We start from the raw sequence: 19,798 nt of genomic DNA, 5'->3' as shown, positions 1-19,798 counted from the left end.
GGTGCTACCCACGTGGAGGGAGGTAATATCGCCCCCGCCTTCTTCGTCTACGTAGTACACTACCTCCCAGTCGGATTCTAGTATGTCCTTGCTGACATAGAAGCACGTGCGGGGTCTGCCGTCGCCTCGTAGGCATGTCGTGTAGCCTAGTGACTTGCAGGTCGTTGGTCTCTTATAGTGCGGGTTAATCCATAGCTCCTGGATTGCAAGGACGTAGTGGACGCGCGGGTCCGCCTCGTGTAGGAAATGGTTCTAGACTATATCCTTGCTATGGTTAACGTTATACTAGATGATGCTAAGCGTGTCGAGGCTAGTCATCGGCATCGACAATCATTTCCTCTGTATCGTCCTGTGTCCTACTGCCCTGTACGTCCTAGTCTACGCCTATCGGCTGTGTACTAAAGGGGAGCCGGGCCTGGTTAGATTCCCTCGCCGCAGCTAGTAGAGCACGTGGCCTCCCGTACGCCCTAGGCTGCGCATCCTTTACATCGTTCTCGGCCCTAGGGCGCTTGTGCCCGACCGCCGCTAGTTGGTTCCGGTGTGGGCTAGCCTTACGGTCGCCGTAGAATCTTGGGGCGACGGTTCTGTTTGTGATTGCCTTGTTTTTCGCTAGTTTCCGCTATGGGCATTCCGCACTATACGATAGGTGGTGCCCCGGACAGTTCGCGTACCGTCTCGTAGTCGATGTACAGTCCCTAGACATATAGTCTCCTACACAGTTCGAGCAGGCCTACTTGTTTGTGCACGTGTAGGTTTGGTGTCCATACTGTTAGCATTTGAAGCATTAGAGGACACGAAAGGATGAGGAGTGCTTTTCTACTGTCTTGAGGCTATATTGCCAGACCAGGCCTTGTTCTATCGCTAGATCCGCCGCTTTCGCGTCTTGTAGCTATACTATTAGCGCCGAGGCCTTCTTGCCTTCTGGCCATTTCCTATAGAGCCAAGTCGCCTTCTGGATTAGAGAGTTAAGAGTGACCGGGTTGTCCTCTTAGAGAGCGCGTAGGTGACCCTAGTTAGTTAGGTCAAACTCCTTAGGCATATCGTGGACTAGGATCGTGAATTGTTTCGTTAAGACCTTCGCTGATACCGCAACCTTAGATGCCTACTGTGGCTGTGCCTCTAGGTGCCTCCTAGCAGTAGCAGAGCTAGTATAGATCTATAGAGTGCCGTTAGACTGTTAGTTCACTACGACCACCCCTAGTTAGTTAATTCGTTAGGCGAGCTCCTTGTTCGATAGCTTCGTAACTTCGGCCTGGTCTTCCTTTGCTGCAATGCGGATCGTAACTATATCGTGCGTTAGGCGGGGGCCTAGTATCGATGCCGCGACCGATGCCTAGCTATAGGGGTGTTGATTCCGGGTGGCCTTACTAATCGCCTAGGACGTCGTCCTTATTTCTTATTGCCCTCGGTAATACGACAGTACAAGCGCCGTGCGTAGCTAAGTGATCATTACCTGTAGAGACCGGTAAGGGAGCTGATCGTTAGTTTCTATACTTTTTGCGTCCTCTATAAGTTGCTGCCAGTTGTCTTAGGGGGGCTTCGCCTGTAGGGCCGTAGGCGCCGTTAGTACCGTAGCCTAGGCTACTATTACCTAGGAGTTGCCTAATGTAGCTAGGCACCTCCGCGGCGTTTAGAGCTGAAGAAATAGGGTGAAGAGAGCTTCAAGCTGTCCAGATTGAATAGGGTAGAACTCCCTTAGTCCTAGGGGTAGTGGCCTGCTTTTTATATCGTTAGAATGGCCTTGATAAGAGCTTTCGAATGTGTCGTGTTTTGGCGCAGAGATCGATAATTCCGTCAATGACCTTTTTCGATCTGTGTACCTATTTAATAGTATCTATCGATATCTACGGACCCTTCGAAGGTACGATATCTAGACTAGGTTTTAAATACTAGCTAGAGATCGTAGATAACTTCTTAAGAAAGAAGTAGGTGATCCTACTAAAGAAGAGATCTAACGTACCGTAAGTACTACGATAATAGCGGCTAACTATAGAGAAAGTATATAAATATAGCCTAGAAGCGGTACGGAGCGATAGTATATCTAAGCTACTAATAATCCTAAAAGAGTAGGAGAGGAATTCTAGTATCTAGTACGATACGACGGATCCCTATAACTCTCTATAAAACGGAGTAGTAGAAAGGTTAATCTAAGTATCGGAGAATATAATCCGCGTAATACTCGAAGAATCGGGAATACCGGTAGAATTCTAGCCTAAAGTACTAGAGGTATAGATAGTTATACGAAACCTACTAGCGAACGGGCCGCTACTTAACGGCGTCTAACTATCGCCGGAAGAAGCGTTTACTAGGAAGGGACCGACGGTAGATCACCTAAGAGTATAGGGCTATAGGGTAGTCGTTTACGTAGACCCGAAATCGTATCTATAAGGGCTACGAAAGGATAAGTTAATAAACCGGGGTAAAGAAGCTGTTTTTATTAGGTATAGTTAATCGAAATCGACTAAGTAATAGTTATTCTAGGAGCTAGATATACGAGCTATTAGGTAATATAGCTAGGTAGATTAGTTCGAAAACGAGAAGGGGGGAGATCTAGATTTAGGTCTCTCCTTTACGTACTAATCTAGTAAGGTACCTAAACGAAGGCTAGTCGGTAGACTACCGGCGGTCTCGCGGCTACCGGCGACCTAGCGACTAGTAGATATCCTAATAGTAATCTTACGATCCTCGGTTAGTACAATACCTAAACCGGACGAACTATATAATAGTAACGTAAGTAAGATAGGGTATAAAATACCTACTACTAAAACAACCGAGCCTTCTATAATAGAAAGTTAGGGTATAGAAACACCCTAACTTTCTACTACTAAAGTAGCCGAGTCCTCTATAGAAGAACTAACTCGGCTAACCCCCGTTATCTACGTAGAGACCGAACCCGCTACTTCTAAGGACAAAGGACTAACTGTCTTACGGCCGCTCTATATCTAGCTTCCCGGTAGACTAGCTAATATCGCGGACTATAAGAAGATTAAGGAGATCCCGGAACTAATTATCCGGAGGAAGAGGACTAGAGATCCTAATAATAACTACGGCTAGGACCCCGACTATAAGGCTAAGTATTATAAAGCGATAATAGCCCTCTCCTACCGACTACTATAGGTAAATAATAGACTTTCTAATACCGACGAACGTATATTAATAGCTATAGTAGAGGAGCTATTCGACGAAGTCTAAGAACACGCCTTTACCGTATTCGGACCCGGTATCGCCTAGTAATAGGAAGTACCTACCCTAAAGATATATAAGACGGCGGTAGGGGACCCTAAATAGGGCTACTTATAGAAGGATACTATCGATACCGAGTTACTCTCGTTATTAAGTAATAATACCTAGGAAACGGCTATCGCTCTAAGAGGGGCGAACGTAGTTACCTCTAAGTAGGTCTTTAACGTAAAGAGACTTATTAGCGGAGTAATCGAAGAGTTCAAGGCAAGACTTGTCGTAAGAGGGTTTTTATAGAAGTTTAGCGTTAACTTCAAAAAGATATTCGTACCTATAGTACGCTATAACACCCTAAGGGTCTTTATAGTAGTAGTTTACGAGCGGGATCTCGAGATATACTAGGTCGACGTTAACAATACGTTTACCTAAAGCTACCTAGCCGAAGACATCTATATAAAACCCCTACTAGGAGTCGAAACCCTACCGAATACGGTCCTTAAGGTACTCCGGAGTCTCTACGGCCTAAAGTAGGTAGCTAGAGACTAGAATAAGCTCTATATTACTACGTTAGTCAAAATAGGATTCTACTAGTCCGAGGTAGACCTATGTCTCCTAACTTATACTAAGAGAGACATTATACTACTTATCTATATAGACGACATACCTATTATAGTACTAAGGTTAGCCGACATCTAATAGTTTAAGAAGTAGTTTGCGTAACACTTTAAGATTAAGGATCTCGGGGAACCGGAGAGACTACTAGGACTAAAGATCACCCGCGATAGGCGTAACGGTACCCTAAAACTCGACTAGGGCTATTATATCCGTAAGGCCCTTACTAAAATAGATATAGTAAAAGAAAAGGCAAGCCTAATACTCTCGCTAATAGATGGTTACGATGATCTCCGTCCTATAGCCCCGAACGACGAGAGATATAGTAAGGATAACTACTAGAGCAATAATAGGACCTAGATATAGCTAATAACTATAACGAGACCGGACCTAGCCTTCCCGCTCGGGAGAACTAGTATATATATTGCGGATCTAACTAAGCGGTATATAAAAGTACTAAAGAAGGTCTCGAGGTACCTAAGGTCGATCCCCGACCTAGGGTTAATGTTTAGGCGTAGCGGCGGTATCCTAACCGGATACTCGGACTCCGACTACGCGATAGATCGAGTAGATAGAGTCTTAATCCTAGGATATGTCTAGCTAGTATATAGTACCCCTATATCTTAGATAAGTAAGAAGTAGAAGTCTATAGTAACCTCGGCTATAGAAGTAGAGTTTATAGTAATAAACGCTACTATAAAGCAGTCCTAGTTCCTAGCGGCCGTTCTCCGAGAAATAAAATACCTAGACTTAGTAGGAGACTACTCTTTCTAACTAATAGTCTTAGCTAATAAGAGTACCGTCGACGAACTACGGCTAGTACATCTTATAGGGGACAATTAGGTAGCTCTAACCTTAGTTAAGGACGCCTATATCTACGAAAGATCTAAGTATATTAATGTTACCTATAACTATATTAGGCACCTCTAGTAGTAGAGAAAGATTAAAGTAGAGTACTACTATACTAGGGAGATAGTTATAGATAGTTTAACTAAACTACTAGCCGGTCCCTAGTTCTAGACCCTCGTACGATAGCTATAGCTAGTATAGTAGGAACAATTGTTCCCTACCTTACGACCTAAGTAGGAGTATTATAAATATAGGTCGGTAGGTATATCGTATTAGTCGAGACACTAGTGTAGCGTTAGTACGAGACTACTATAGAGATCGTCGTCGTATAGTAAAACGTAGGTAAAACCGCTAAGGCGTTAGGAAAGGAGTAGGGGCTAGAGATCTAGATTCCCCCTATATAGCTATAAGAGACTACGTCTCTAATCCTAGGGAATAAGAGACCTTTATAACGGAAAGCTATTCTACTATATACCGTCGAATACTATATTAGTCCTTGCTCGTTCCCTATTACCTATCCTAACTTCTATACGTATATACACTATACCTATATAATAGTACCTATCCTATTCCTCTTCTTTATAGCGACGCTACTCCTAGCCCTAGAATCCTAGAACACCGCTACGAGCGGCTTCGTAGACGATACGAATATCCTAGCGTAGTCGTCCTCGACTAAGGAGAACTATAGGCTACTAGAAGAGAAGTATAAGATCTACGAGGACTAGGCTAGGAGATATAGGGCTCGGTTTGCCCTAGAAAAGTACAACCTAATACACTCTACGCGCCGGCCACGGTTCTATAATATATAAGCTTCTATCTAGATATAGGAGTATATAACTAACCCGGTAAATTAGCTTAGGGTCCTCGGACTATAGGTAGACCCGGCGCTACGGTAGAGGAAGTACGTATAGGTAATATTACGGAAAGCTAGATAGAATATAGTATTATACTAGAGGCTTACTACGTCTATATAGGGGGCGGACTTTCGGTAGTTACGACTTCTATATACGGCTATTATACGGCTAGTCCTTACCTATAGTAGCTAAGTATAGTCCTTAGGCGAGAGGGCCTACCTATTAAAGGGACTCGTCGCGCCGTTAGCAAAGATCTAAAACTAATACCTAAGAAAGGTTACCGGGGTATATAAGTCGATACTAATAAGGATACTTAAGTATAAGACCGCTATACCGCCGATCGACCTATATATCTAGGGACTACGGACCTCCTACTTAGGCAAGTCGGCATAGTACCTAGTATAGAAGGTCATCGCTAGTATAGTCGTAAGGGCCCGCGAATTAGTACTAGCGTATAAGGGCATTCGACCCGGAAACGAGCCGAACTACCGGGTAAGGGATAAATAGCTAGTAATATAATAAGAAGGTAGGAAATCGTTTATAGAGTAACTATAGAAAGAGAGGTAGAACAACTAGGGTGTAGGGTATAGTAGACGCCCTTAGCTAGCGAGATAACCTAAGGAATAGTTAGCTACGAAATCCGCGGTTAAGCACCCCCCGAAGCCTATCTACTACCGCCTTACGAGGGTATAGAGTAGTATAGTAACCTAACTACGAAGCAAATATATCGGCCTCTAGGGGTACCTATTATAGAGGAAGGTTCCGGAATATATAAATACTAGCTACCCCTACGGCTATTACTCCTAGAATATACGGTATACACTCCTCGTCTGTCCGAGGTAGTCGCTAGGAAGGGGGGAGTAGATAGTAAAGGCGAGAAACCGGACGATTAGGGTACTTCTTAATAACGTTAAGGACCTACGGCGTATTATAAACTAGATACTAGAGAAGGACTAGCTAGAACAGTATCGCCTAGTAGGAGCAGTGTAGGAAGAGAGGATACGGCGTAGCGCGACGAGACCTACTAGGAGCGGGAGCTAACGGGGTAGTGATATAGACTACGTACGTTTAGAGGGAAAGCTAATCTAGATAAGGAGAAGTCGAGGGCGGGAAGGGTTTTCACCTATTCGGGTTTCCCTTTGTACATAACAATAGATATATACCTGCATAGGCCGAATGGGGTCCTAAAACAGGGGAATGACAAATCTATCTATCTATATTTGATCAACTCACAGAACTGTTTAGGAACTCGCCACATTGCTCTTTACATGTCCGCTTCAGTCACCACGTTTCCGAGTTTTCCAAAAGAGGGCATAGTACCGCTTCCGCTACTGAAGGCTCGCTCAGATTGCGAGCCGCAGACCATAGGATCCAGCAACAGATAGCTTGAGATCCTTCTGCCGATGGTCTGAACCGATGAGATTGGCGGCGGCCGCGTGCGGTTTGGTTCTCCACAATGACCGGCGCCACAATAGGCCATCCGCGCGTTCTCCAACAACTCGGCCCTGGGATACACTACGACGCAAGATCATATGTATTGTTGCAGACTTATGATGCCTTCGACGGGGATAGCGGGGTTTGTGATCGGGTCCATACGTATAAGAACAGCAACATAGTCGTGCAATGAAGTGACTGAACAACAGCGATACAGCATAACGAACAGCAAACATGGTCAAGACACTTCTCTTCAGAGACATCGATGTCCCAGTGCCTGGGTTTGGAGCCATGGGTATCTATCTCCTTCGGCCTGGGTACAATTTGAGCCTCGAAAAAGCTGAGCCTGTGCTGCTGAAGGCCATTGAGTTGGGGTGCACCTTTTGGGACACTGCCGTAAGTCAATCAGCACGTAGTGAGAGGATTTCGCGACTGATAGTGGTCTAGGTTGTTTACCAAGCAGGTGTCAATGAGAAGCTCCTGGGTGGATTCATCCGCAGGCACAACGTGAGGGACAAGGTCTTCAGTAAGTTTAATATTATTGCCACCAGGACTCGTAAAATCAAGCTGACTTTGCTGGTAGTTGCATCAAAGTGCGGCTTTAACTGCTTCGGCGATGGCAGTGTGACGAACTCCGCTCCACGAGACAGATGACCTGATCGACGCTGTCAAGGAGCTCGGCGTCGCCTATGTGCATACAGTCCCCTTGGTCACGGCTGGCTCGTCGATGACTTCCCGTTCAAGAGCCCAGATGACTTTGCTCCAGACGACTTTCGTCGCACCGGTAAGCTCAGCCGAATTATCCGCACACCAGAGTACCATCTGATGTCTCCACAGTCCCAAAGTTCCAAGGCGAGAACTTCTACAAGAACAAAGCCATCGTTGACGAGATCAAGAAAATCGCCGCTGCCAAAGGCTGCACATTGATACAAGTCGCGCTCGCGTGGGTCGCTGCACAAGGCATGATTCCGATTCCTGGGACGACGAAGCCACATCGACTCGAGGAGAACTTCGCCTCCCGCAGTGTCGAGCTGACCGAGGAAGAGAAGAAGGAGATGCGAAGAATTCTTGAGAATGCCAAGCCTGTTGGTAATAGGTACTCTGAGAAGGCGCAGGCTATGTTCGGACACTAGGAGGTCAACTCAAGACTTTGCTGTAGTAGGATTCATTGTTCGAATGGACGTGCAAAAGTTCACGACTGTACGAAGTTGCAATGCATCCTTGCGTGGTATACGGAAACATTGGCAGGCTATACGAGGTACCTTCCGCATTAGGATTGAGTTTATGATTCACAGAGTCTATGCAATGACTGTTCCCAGACACCGCCACAGTAGATATGCATAACAGCACGAACAGATGCTCAACTACGAGACTAGTGGTATCCAATCATGGAACTAACAGCATCCTCAGCTCTCGAGCTGGTCTCCTCCTTCGCAACAGAATGGCCACCGACAAAACTCCAGGACGTTCAACTTCGACGAGTCACAGGCGGCCTCGTCAACACTCTCCATCTCCTGACTCGCTCCTCCAAAGCCAAGCATGAGCCCACGTGTGTCCTCATCCGCCACTTCGGCCTCGAGAACTCCCTAGAAGAGCCGCCAGCAAGCAGCACCACTCTGACAGCGACAGAGCAGGCCCTCGTCTACCAAGAAATGGCACGTAAAGGTTGGGGAGCGAGGATCTATGGAACTTTTCCCGGCGGCAGGCTGGAAGAGTATATTGATTCGCGGCCCCTGACCGCTGCAGAGTCAATAGATCCTGACATCCTCAGAGATATAGCGCGGAGCTATGCTCGGCTGCATTCTCTGGATGTTCCGCTTCGTAAGCGGAGCTTGACGCGGATGGTTGGTGAGTCCAAGGCCCTGGTCTCGAAACGTATGTCGAAAGCAGCATTGTCGCTGGCCGCTCTGCCTTCGTCCAATGGAGGCAAGCTGGATGGCATACTTCGCACCTACAATTGGCACCAAGAGCTGGACTGGCTAGCCCTCCTCTTCGAGAGACACCATTGCAGACCATCCATTGCAATAGGAGACTCCAACTACCTCAACGTCCTGATCAAGAACTTTCCAGATCTTGATTGTCAAGTGATGCTGATCGACTACGAGACTGCCACTCACACTTACCGAGGGATCGATATAGGTGGCCATTTCAATGACAGGATGTATAACTGGGGCCATGCCACTTCCGAGCTCACAGGGTATGATGCGCATGGTGAGGAAGAGAGGAGAAGCTTTTGCGAGAGTTATCTGGCGGAGATGAGGGAGCTGGGACAGGATTTGACGGAGTATGATACGGTGGAGCGTCTTTTGCTTGAGGCTGAGATTGGCATGATGTGGCAGATTGTGTTCACGATCTTGATGTGTGTGGTGTTTGATGAGGAGGTGGAGGGCGATGAGTTGTTTTTAGAGGGGTTGGTGCATGTTGCGGAGACGTATGGACGGGTTAAGGGCGAGTTCCTGAAGAGATATGGTGGTGAGTAGAGGCCAGAAGCAGCGGTGTCGGTATGTGATTGAGCCGCGTCGCGCGTCAGAGTAGCATCTCCGGAAAGTGACGCGCTCCCAGGGCTCTCTGACCGCTTGCCGTCTGCTCTTTGGGCTACCGCTCTTTGTCGCAACAAGACACGCTAATGCGCGCGCCGCTTTTTAACACGGTTCCACTTCTCGAAGGCATTCCGTGCTCATACAACGCATTAGTGTATAGCCTATTCTTGCGCGTGTCGCAGAGCGCATACGACGAGGATGTTCTAGCGAAAGCTGGCTCATGTTCGCTGCAATGGATACGGATGCTCAGTCGAAAGAGGGGGTTCGGGGCGACGGGACTGTGGCGAAATGATCGTGAGCACGAGCCCAAGAGATGCCAGACATGGCGGGAGGAGGCTTCTTATCGAACGAGGAATTGCTTGACTGTGGACATGTTTGCTATGATCGGATGCCGACAGGTACATGAACTAATCTTGAGATAAGGTTTCGTGCGCTGAAGTATTGGCCCGGCCAGATGAAGAGCAGCGCAGAAGAATTCCTGGTGGTGTCTCGGGAATGTCGACTGTGGGACGAACCTGCTGGAGGTGGTCATGTGGGCCATACTTGCCTTCCACGCACGTTTTTGTCGATAGAGTCCGATGCTGACGTCGATCAATGGCAGGCGCTTCATGCGTTGCATGTACTCGACCAAAGCATCCCCTCAACAATGCTGCCGGATCGCCACTATGCAGGGACAGTGAGCTCCGGGCGAAGCTATAGCGCCTTCGTCTGGGTCAAGTCGCCCCAGACATAAGAGATAGTTGAGAATGGCGGTGCATCCTTCATATCATATGCGGCAAGGGCGAAGGTAAGACCACGGGCCCCCGTCACATAGTCTTGTCTCAACAGTCTGCTCTGAAACGCTGCATCTGTATACATTTCGTGCTGAAAATGCTGTGCGCTGGTCCTGGCTGTCTCTCCCACCATGTCGCTGCCGAGTGATGTGTGTACGTCAAACGACGCGGTGCTGATCAACGCAGATGAGGCGAGATGTTGGTATGCAGAACATCAGCAGCCCTGCCGGGGGGATGTGCTGTATACGGCACATATCGGGTCCTAGACAGATCATGAGTTCAGTCCACGTGATTCGCAGGATCGACTGGATGTTGTTACTGTGATATGAGTTGGGCAAGATGTCACCCCCGAGGTGAAAGTGGCGGGGGACCGTGCGTTTGCCCGAGGAGTGAGGACGACCTCACCTCAGACATCTTCGTGATACGATCGACAACAGCCAACCTGACTACACCATCCGTCTGCGAAGTAGTCCTATCACGAACTTGAAGTCAAGTGAATGTTCAGAAGCGGCCTGTGACTGGGCAGCACTTCCTGAGAAAGCAGCGTCGGTGCCTGCTTGCATCGTCCTGGAGCTGCCTTGAAGCTCTCCAGAAGTCAGTGTTTGTATCCACTTCTCTCCTCTTACACCTCACTTCAACCACGCACAAGATCAGTGACAACACAGACGGACTACCAGAACTCATCACAACAGACTACACATACCGAGTCATACTTTCAACGACGACACTACCACCGCGATGTCCGTCGAAACCAGCAAGCGCAACAAGCGCTTCATCCCGCTCGAAAACAACCCAGAAGTCATGACATCCCTCCTCCACAAGCTCGGTCTCTCGCTCAACCTCGCCTTCCACGATGTCTTCTCCATCGATGACCCCGACCTTCTCGCCTTCGTACCACGTCCAGCGCATGCCCTTCTGCTGGTCTTCCCCGTCTCAGACACGTACGAGAAGTTCCGCCGCAGTGAAGACCTCAACAAGCAAGAGTACGAAGGACACGGCCCGGCCGAAGACGTGATCTGGTACAAGCAAACCATCGGCAACGCCTGCGGTCTCATCGGTCTTCTCCACGGCGTCAGCAACGGCACGGCACGACCTTACGTACAAGAGGGAACGGACCTGGACAAACTGATCAAGTCGGCAGTGCCACTGAAGCCGGTCGAGAGGGCGGAGCTGTTGGAGGAGACGGAGGAGTTGGAGAAGGCACACCAGGCTGCTGCTGCGACAGGGGACACGGCACCACCACAGGCAGAGGACAGCATTGATTTGCACTACGTTTGTTTTGTGAAGGGTGGGAATGGACATTTGTGGGAGATGGATGGCAGGCGGAAGGGACCGCTGGATCGAGGCGAGATGCCGGCCGATGAGGATGTACTGGGACCTACGGCGCTGGAGAAGGGTGTGAGGGCTTTCTTGAAGCGGGAGGAGGAGGCTGGAGGTGGAGAGTTGAGGTTCAGTCTGATCGTGCTGGCTGAGGCGTTGGATTGAAGATGCCGGGTGTCATATTATCAGATGGTGTGAGTAGACTGATCATGGCCAAGTCCGTTATGAACAAGACCGCACAACGAGACACTGAGCAAGAGCTGCGAACGAACGACATGGGGACTCTGAATCGTGGGCGACGCGCGACTCCCAGGCCGCCAGGACTCTCCCCCTCGGAAGGAGTTGCATTCTCCCTTCGATCGCCGCGGGAGAGATCTCGGCAGATCCCGTTTGAGTGTATACATTGATTTAAATTCTACCCCTCAGCACCTAACAGCGATGGCCCAATGGTTAGGCGTCCGTCCTTCGAGTCGGAATCTTCAGTGCACACCACTGACCTCCGAGTTCGACCCGGATATGCGACCATTGTAGATTGCAAAGCAGTAACAAAGCAAAAAGACCTTCTGACCTCCCTCAATCCGCCTGACCTCCTATTAAGGAATCTTCATGAACGATTGAAACTTCAGACTCTCTTTCTTCCTCCGCGTCCCGCAGAGTTTCTTTTTGCACGTTTCGCGTACTTGTCAACTCTTTTTGCTCAGCCGTTGTGACAAGGCCTTGAGTCTCCCAATGGTGCGACTGCCGAATTGATATCACCAGCTCACACTTCACCTTAGACAGCGGACGTCTGCTCGATGAACCGCGCTTGACGACCGCCAGCTTCCTTTCACTTTTGCTGCACTATAACCTGGCGACATCGTGCAGTATTCTTCTGGACTCTCGTCGCTGACTCCGCACAGATCGAGTCCCGAGTGCTCCTCAGTATGCCGAGCGCCGTAGGGACACGCTGCACGATTGCCATCTGCATCGGGCCTACGACCAAAGGGTCGCATGCCAGATCTGACGGGACTACACAAACAACACGTGCAGGAAGCTGAGCTCACGATGTGGACTGCGACAGTCCATATCACCAATTCCCTTTATCCCTCAGCAGAGTGGACCGTCCACCATACCATGAACCGAGACTCCATAAGATACATTGCAACACTAGTCACGAGCATCCATCGCCATGGGATGGCTTCAGATGATTCTAGTCTACACAGAGATATCTGGATTCTTCAACGACCTGGAACTCACCCTTTGCGCAAGCTTGATTGTCAGCAGAGACTCAACCACTCTTGTAGAACTTTCGCCGCGGTGTAGACTTCACGCATGTCGGCCCGGAGGGCGATGCAGCCATTTCGACAGGCAAGGCAAAAGCAGGCGAGAGTCCTCGCATCGTAGAGTGGCGCTTGAGGTTTGCGGCACAGATGGCAGATATGGATGTTTTGCACAAAGAGCGGTACTCGAGTTGAGGTTCGATGGGCGGCTGTTGCCGAGGGGAAAGTTCGCCACGCTCCGCAACAACTTTCACTTCATCTGCTGCTCTGCTTGTTCTTCTTTGCCAGACCACCTACCTTAGCCACATGACCATGATTGGTGGTCATCTTTCAGATCTAGTTTCATGTCTAAATCATCGCCATTGAAATTATGGCGCGAATCATGCGTGGTACTCGAGCCCACCGACCTGGAAGTCATGCAATCCGCAAAACATGCCGTTAGGAGAAAGAATTGAAGGGCATGCAGGCTGGCACACTTTCAGACGTTTTCTCGAGACCAAGGCCGAGCGCTTCTTGACTCTCAGGCAGTATACGAGATGATTCGAACGGTTGGGTAACGCACTTTCGGGACTTGGTGCGAAGAATGTCCACTGGAGTTTCTGTGCCTTCGGTTGTAGAGAAAGCCTGGACAGTGACATTCATGTAGCAAGTGCTACCAAAGCTCACGATGCCCGTTCTCGATAGGCGAAGTCTGGACAAGAAGTACTCCGTTGGTATATACGGGATCAAAGTGGGAGGACATGCCAAGCATCAATGCCGAGAGAACAGTCCTTCGCCGGACTTCTACTTTGGAGGGACGGGGAAAACCTCCTGCTCAGGATCCTCTCAAGATGATATTGCCCACACCTCACAAGATCGAGTCGCGCGTCCGCCCTTCTCGATCATGGCATCGAAAAATGCAACGGGCCGCCTTGTGGAAGCACTGAATCAGCTCCAGCGTGTTGAGCGCGCCGCTGAAGAGGAACTGGCTGCAGTCAATCTCGCGCGCAGCGCGGATCTCGATGCCATCAAAGAGCGAACCAGGCAGATTGGTCTCGCGTTGGCCGACGAGGCGATCAGTGACGACGCGCTGTACAAGCTCACAAGGCCATATGGTAATTTACTTGCGCCCTCTTCCTGCCTCACTCTCTCGCTATCACATGTATCACATGCACTTCCTAACCTGTCATAGTCCTGCGCAGATTACCCGCGCTCAAAGAGAGCCAAGACATCCCCGATGAGCGGGATGCTCCCACCACTACGACCGCACCAACACCACCAGAGCTTGCGCCTGTGCCGCTTCCCGACAACCTCCCGAAGAGCGCTGTTGTTTCGATCGACCACGCTACGCAGCAAAGCTACCTCACACTCTGCCCGACTTTCGTCAAGTCTCCCGACGAAGAATGGATCGAGCTTCGATGCAGTTTCTGTGGCATAAATGCCAATGATATGACTCGCCAGCTTCTGCGTGGCATAAGGGCATTCCAGATCCATGCTGATCGAGCGCACTCCCACAAAAGGTCACGCAGGGAGCTTTTCAAGACTTTCAAGTACCGAACTGTGCCAGTCGAGGAAGTTCAGGCAATCATTGACAAGGGATACACGGGCATTTACCCCGTTGAGGTTGTCGCTGTGCGGAAGTCCCAGGCTCAAGCGGCTACTAGTGAGCCTCAGAATTCCGTTGCCGGCACTCCTGAGACTGTCCCGTCTAGCTGGGAGGCGGAGAAAAAGCGCCCCACTTACGAAGATGGCTACGAATGCATCGTCAAACATCCCGACGGGTTCTACCACGAGCTAGCATGCTTCGAGTGCAACGTATGGATCCCGGGTCGATCTTCGAAGCACGCTTACTGACGCGCAATAGGGTAATACTAAGAATGATCGCAAGAAGAACAAGACGTTCGTAAAAGGCGTAAAAGGCCTATACGACCACCTTCAGCGGGGCCATCCTGCAGTCGCCATTCCCGAGACACCATTAGAAGTGCTTCTCCGCTGTTCCGTCCGCCAATCATCGGTGCAAGACCTGCTGGACTGAAGGCTGGTGACCCCGATATACCCCAAGGTTAGTCACCCACGCGAAAGCTGCATGTTGCTCTGCAAATTGTTCAGCCCACGAACCGTTTACTCAACACCGGTTCGTGTATCCATTGACATCCGATAAGCTCACATATCCACAGTCAAGCACATCCTCGTTCAGAAGAAGCCTGCTCCTCGCAAGACTGCCGCCTCTCGGGCTCCTGCCCACGATCCTCCCGACACAGTCCCAACAGCCGGGGCAACGGCTCTCGACCCACCCGCTCGCAACGACCCATATGAACGCCAGCCAGCTCGCGCCAGGACAGCTTCGTCGTCTCCGCTCTACAACCCGCGGAAGCGTAGGACGGCGGAAATCAACGCCATGTATGAGCAGGGAACACGCTCGAGAAGTAGGAGCATGTCGGACAGTGAGGCGCGCGTCGGCGCGTCTCGCTTCAACGGGAGGTGATCACCGAGTAAACACACAGTAAGCAGGCGGAGGGCCTAGTAGCGCGTCGACTTTGCGGAATGCTACTCTTACACGAGATAGATGCTGGCTACCTTCGCACATCAGACAGCTTCAGCGTATCCGGCGCACCTCGATCAAGCTTTCTCCACTTTGCTCCAACTGGAAGATGCGTTCGATCTTGAGTCCCGGGACAACTTCCACAAACTCGTGCCATTCCGACCTCGTCCGTTCCTTGCCGGAGAAGCCGTGCAGCATTACCATATCGAAAGAAGCCGCATGATTGGCACACCCGACATCTGGCAAAACAAACTCATTGATCAATAAACGGCAACGTCCAACCTCCATTGCATCGCGCAGGTGTGCCAGAATTATGATGCATTGCTGGTCCGGCCAGTCGTGCAGGACGTATCGCATGTAGTACGCTGCAGCGCGATGGAACTGTTCTGGCTGTGCTTGGAAGAAGTCGTGCTCGTGTGCTTCAAAATCATTCTCCCATTCAGCGGGGACCTGTACGATGACTTCTGGACGTTCTTGCAGGACCAATCGACCTTTAAGACCAATTTGTTGCTGCCGCATCGCAAGCTCGACCAAGTCATGCCCTCTGCCGCCACCAACATCAATGAGCATGATACTCTGGTCATCCGGTTGGCTCAGCTCGTGGACCGGGTACACCTCCAGCCAGGACTTTTTAGCGAATCTGGCGGTTTCCATGAACACATTGAAGGTCTTAGCGGTGTCGGGACGTTTGTTCAAGAACTGCCAGAACGGAACGCCAAGCGCATAAGCACACAGCCCTGCCTCCTCATTGTCAGGCTCGCGATACCCATTGCCTGCGAAGTAATCCGCCATCCTTGCGCTTGTGAGTGCGTAGACGTCGTAGGAGTACGTCAAACATCCCGAAAGTCCAGCACTCTGGCAGATGAGGCTACACAGAGCATTCGAAGTGAAAGTGTCCTGTCCAGTCTCTTTCACGACTCCAATCGATGCTAGGAAGCGGAGAACACGTCTTACGAGCGATGCGTCTGCTCCACACTTCGAAGCTACCTGGTTCACATGAGCACCAGCTGTACCTGCATCATGTAAGGCTCTCAGCCAGCCCGCCCGGATCGCAGTAACTGTTGCCGGAAGATGAAAGGTGGTGAAGTCGAGATCTGCGACCTGGTCCACTGGTGTTTGCAACGTGCGCGTGAGAATCTTCGATTTCCCCACCAGATTCGCTCGATATGTTGCATCGATTGCAAGTTCATCGTGGAGCTCTTCGGCCAGTTGAGCGGCTATTGTGAGCAGTGCGTGCAGTTCCTTCTTTCGAGCTTCCATGGTGACGTTTCTGGGCACGCTCTCGGCTGTATCGTGTTCGTCAAGGAGATGGGATGAGGTTGAACACTACGAGCATGGGTCATTATGCGAGGTGGATACTGATCTTTTCTTAGCATCTCGTGCAGGAGTAGCCGCAGCCATGCTGCCGAATACACAAGCGATATTCTTGGCACGCCAGTACCCTTGCGTCGTAGACTTCACTGCATCATAAGTAGACGACTAGCCATGTCCACCATGCTGTGGCTCCTAAGATAACAACACAGTGAGCATCGAGCAAGATGCCAGTGAGACATAAACGCCAGCGCAGGCACAACACCTTTCACAAGTCGTCCCGTCAGAATGTGCATGATGAGAGAATGTGCACATCTGGATCATGAGCAGCACATGGACATGTCTTCTACTTCGCAGAGCAGTAGCAGCTGCTGTACAGCTCACATTCTCTCTCGTTCCCACTTGCTTCATTGGGCTTCATAGCCGTGATGTCAGTCACGTACCTTCCCCTCCACGGCAAAAGGAATATGGTTCCTTCTCTCCGAATCGGGAAGGAAGCCACATATATACACCACACTTGAGCACCACACAATTTTGACAGCAGAGCAATCACAGTGGAGCTTTCAACAACACCGCTAGACAAACAACAGCAGCATCATGTCTTCAGTTCTCAAGGACCTTGAAAAACCGCACATCGTTGCAATTTTGTATCCAGCTTCTGGCAAGCTTGACAGGGTGAGGATCTACTGCATCACCATATCGAGATGCCAAGCTAACGACCATGATAGCTGAAGGAATTGAGGGTCGACCACATCAACGCGACCCACAAGAATGAGGACTATACACCGCGTTATCTAATGACCGAGCAGCTTGATACAAAGGAGCCAGCGCTGCACATGTTTGAGACGTATCGCCTTCCTTTCCCTTAGCACCATGGTGATCGACGTTGACAGTACCACAGATACACCATCCCGCGACGGCGCAGACAAGCACACCAAAACTGAGAACTTCAAGACGCTAATGTCAGAGTGTGAAAAGGAGGGTGTGATGGGCAAGGAGCCATACCTCGTGTTCACGAAGACTGTTGGTGGCTATGACTGGGACCGTCAGAAGGTCTAGTCGTTGGGCAATGCTGATCGTCTTCTGTAAGTGAAACTTACATGTCATGCAAAACCTGGAAATCCAGCAGCTCGATGTATTCATCGGCTTGTGCGGACGGACAACGTGATCATACTTTGATCTAACTCACCTCCCAAGCCTCTTGCAAGGTCACTCTATCGCTCCACTCCCTCTGATCTACGCAAATCCGCCCAATCCCAGAAGATCCATATAGAAGGGCACCTTCTTCTCACGAGACTTATACTGCTGTGGCTCTTGCTGGTGCGGCCACATGTCCAGCCCATCCGCAAAGATGTCCAGCATATCCTCACAATCACGCACTGACGGGTCCTGCCACGCAGCTGCGCATTGCATGCGTTCTCGGACATCATCAGTCAGTCCAACATCGCTCAACGAAACGATCTTCTCAACCAACCAGGTCTGACCTGTCTCTTCGAAGAAAGTGTTCTCAAGACCCATGAGCCACCACGGCACCTTACGGGATGTATTGCGTGTGGCTGACCACTGACTGGCGTTCTCCTCCCAGAACGATGAGGTAAATATCGATCTGACCCATGACATGGGCAGTCGAGTCACCTTGGAGATCCCTGGGTGATGCACAGTACGTGCCCCAAAAGCCCAGCCATTGGCATTGTAGTGCTTTTGCATGAGTGGACAAGGCCATGATAATAACATCGGTACTCTCACAGCATCCTTACCATTGATGTTGCATTCAGCAGGCTTACCATCGATGATAAGCTCTCTTCTTCGGTACTCCTCCTGAAAATGGCTACAAGGTGAGAAGGCTGCTGCTATGCCGCTGGAGAGGATCCCCCCAAAGATCTCACTGGTAAATTCGTAGCCAGCTTCAGAAAAGGTGGCGTTTTTGTAAAAGCACTCAACGCAGCGGTGACCATTCACGGCCATGTGGACCGCGTGGGCCAGTTCGTGCAGTAGCACCTCTGCCAGACGGAAGTGATGCCGCGCCCACTGGGAAGGTGACTCCAGCTCCTCGAAGTAGACCGGGCTGATACATATCAGCGAGCGCGTACCTCGAGGGAAGCGTTGGTGAAGATTTGGTAGTAGAGGACCCTCAAGCGCTGCGGTTTGACCACTCCCGCACGCAAGAGGATCGTCGAAGAAGAATTGGACCATGTCGGTCATGTTAGCAATGAGTCGCCCAGCCCTTGAGCGCATGAGTGACTTTCCCGCGGTGATCTGATCTTGGATACTTGAGGAGAGTTTTGAGTTCATGGTAGTACTTACCATCGGTGTGTCTTTTCAATACCCTTTCAAGTTGATCCACTTCCGACCAAGAGACCTGACGGCCCTTCACTAATGCCTTCTTGGACTTCGCAGTTTTGCCATCCAAGAAGATGTCCCCTTCCGACATGGTAAGCAAGTACTTGGTAGCAGCATCGGTGAGCAATGCCCTAGAAGCCAGGCGTAAAGCAGGTGCTGCTCTCGCATAGTCTTCGTCCGAGACGTTCTTGGGGCGGAAGATTGGATTGATGTTGTTGTCGAGGTCGCAGATCACCGAGGGATCGATAACATCTTGGAAGTGGAGGAAAGCAGAACAACAGTAATCTTTGCACATGTTCGGTAGGTGATTGGTCCATCAAATGGTTCCTTGGGTGGTTGGCCAGGTGGTTCGTAAGCTGTCCTGCAGCAAGCGTCAAATCACTGTCCAGCAGTGTTGTGAGTAGAACTTCTGTCTGTGGGATCGATGGGTGAAGATCGAAACGCAGGAGTAACCAATGGAAGATGTCAGAGTACAAAGCAGACCATCTCCAACGAAGGGCCTTTGTCAGTCTGTTGGGACAAAGCATACGTACCTTTGTTGCCAAACCAGGTGGCCGCCGTGGTATGAAGTGCGATGGGTACCAGACCCTGTGCGAAAGGCTCCGAGCACCGTTGGCCTAAGCAGTGTTGTAGAGAGAGACGCGTCGTGCAACGCAGCAAGAACTTTTGTATTACAACAATGTAGTAAAGGAACGAAGCTATCCCACCCACGCCGAACAACCCAACCACGCGCAAGTCGCCCATCAAGTCGAAAGGGCGCGACATTGCTGTCGCGCCACCATGTCCTGCAGAGTTAGCCCAATGC

General features: G+C 50.1%; 7 protein-coding genes across 7 annotated transcripts; 5 read left to right on the top strand and 2 right to left on the bottom strand.

The window, feature by feature from the left end:
- Window positions 1-7,163: 7,163 nt before the first annotated feature.
- CLAFUR5_10953 (Aldo-keto reductase yakc [NADP(+)]) lies at window positions 7,164-8,062 on the top strand (the record flags this gene model as incomplete). The annotated part of the gene is made up of 5 exons (XM_047910101.1): window positions 7,164-7,325; window positions 7,377-7,455; window positions 7,513-7,551; window positions 7,603-7,713; window positions 7,767-8,062. The coding sequence occupies 5 exons, from the start codon at window positions 7,164-7,166 to the stop codon at window positions 8,060-8,062; spliced, it is 687 nt and encodes a 228-aa protein (XP_047765083.1).
- A 255-nt stretch (window positions 8,063-8,317) lies between these two features.
- CLAFUR5_10952 (Choline/ethanolamine kinase) lies at window positions 8,318-9,409 on the top strand (the record flags this gene model as incomplete). Its single annotated transcript, XM_047910100.1, has 1 exon — window positions 8,318-9,409. The coding sequence occupies one exon, from the start codon at window positions 8,318-8,320 to the stop codon at window positions 9,407-9,409; it is 1,092 nt and encodes a 363-aa protein (XP_047765084.1).
- Window positions 9,410-10,980: 1,571 nt separating this feature from the next.
- On the top strand, window positions 10,981-11,727 carry CLAFUR5_10951 (Ubiquitin carboxyl-terminal hydrolase isozyme L3; the record flags this gene model as incomplete). Its single annotated transcript, XM_047910099.1, has 1 exon — window positions 10,981-11,727. One exon carries the CDS (start codon window positions 10,981-10,983, stop codon window positions 11,725-11,727), a length of 747 nt encoding a protein of 248 aa, XP_047765081.1.
- A 1,761-nt stretch (window positions 11,728-13,488) lies between these two features.
- Window positions 13,489-14,835, top strand: CLAFUR5_10950 (uncharacterized protein; the record flags this gene model as incomplete). The annotated part of the gene is made up of 3 exons (XM_047910098.1): window positions 13,489-13,915; window positions 13,993-14,615; window positions 14,665-14,835. 3 exons carry the CDS (start codon window positions 13,489-13,491, stop codon window positions 14,833-14,835), a joined length of 1,221 nt encoding a protein of 406 aa, XP_047765082.1.
- A 561-nt stretch (window positions 14,836-15,396) lies between these two features.
- Window positions 15,397-16,602, bottom strand: CLAFUR5_10949 (O-methyltransferase; the record flags this gene model as incomplete). Its single annotated transcript, XM_047910097.1, has 1 exon — window positions 15,397-16,602. The coding sequence occupies one exon, from the start codon at window positions 16,600-16,602 to the stop codon at window positions 15,397-15,399; it is 1,206 nt and encodes a 401-aa protein (XP_047765555.1).
- Window positions 16,603-17,250: 648 nt separating this feature from the next.
- CLAFUR5_10948 (uncharacterized protein) lies at window positions 17,251-17,712 on the top strand (the record flags this gene model as incomplete). The annotated part of the gene is made up of 3 exons (XM_047910096.1): window positions 17,251-17,328; window positions 17,382-17,500; window positions 17,547-17,712. 3 exons carry the CDS (start codon window positions 17,251-17,253, stop codon window positions 17,710-17,712), a joined length of 363 nt encoding a protein of 120 aa, XP_047765554.1.
- Window positions 17,713-17,889: 177 nt separating this feature from the next.
- CLAFUR5_10947 (uncharacterized protein) lies at window positions 17,890-19,288 on the bottom strand (the record flags this gene model as incomplete). The annotated part of the gene is made up of 2 exons (XM_047910095.1): window positions 17,890-18,914; window positions 18,958-19,288. 2 exons carry the CDS (start codon window positions 19,286-19,288, stop codon window positions 17,890-17,892), a joined length of 1,356 nt encoding a protein of 451 aa, XP_047765547.1.
- Between the last annotated feature and the right edge of the window lie 510 nt (window positions 19,289-19,798).

Source organism: Fulvia fulva, chromosome 8 (assembly GCF_020509005.1).
Source record: "Fulvia fulva chromosome 8, complete sequence".
Taxonomy (NCBI): Eukaryota; Fungi; Ascomycota; class Dothideomycetes; order Mycosphaerellales; family Mycosphaerellaceae; genus Fulvia; species Fulvia fulva.
Note: the sequence above shows the minus strand (reverse complement) of the source record. Positions and strands in the feature narration are given on the sequence as shown.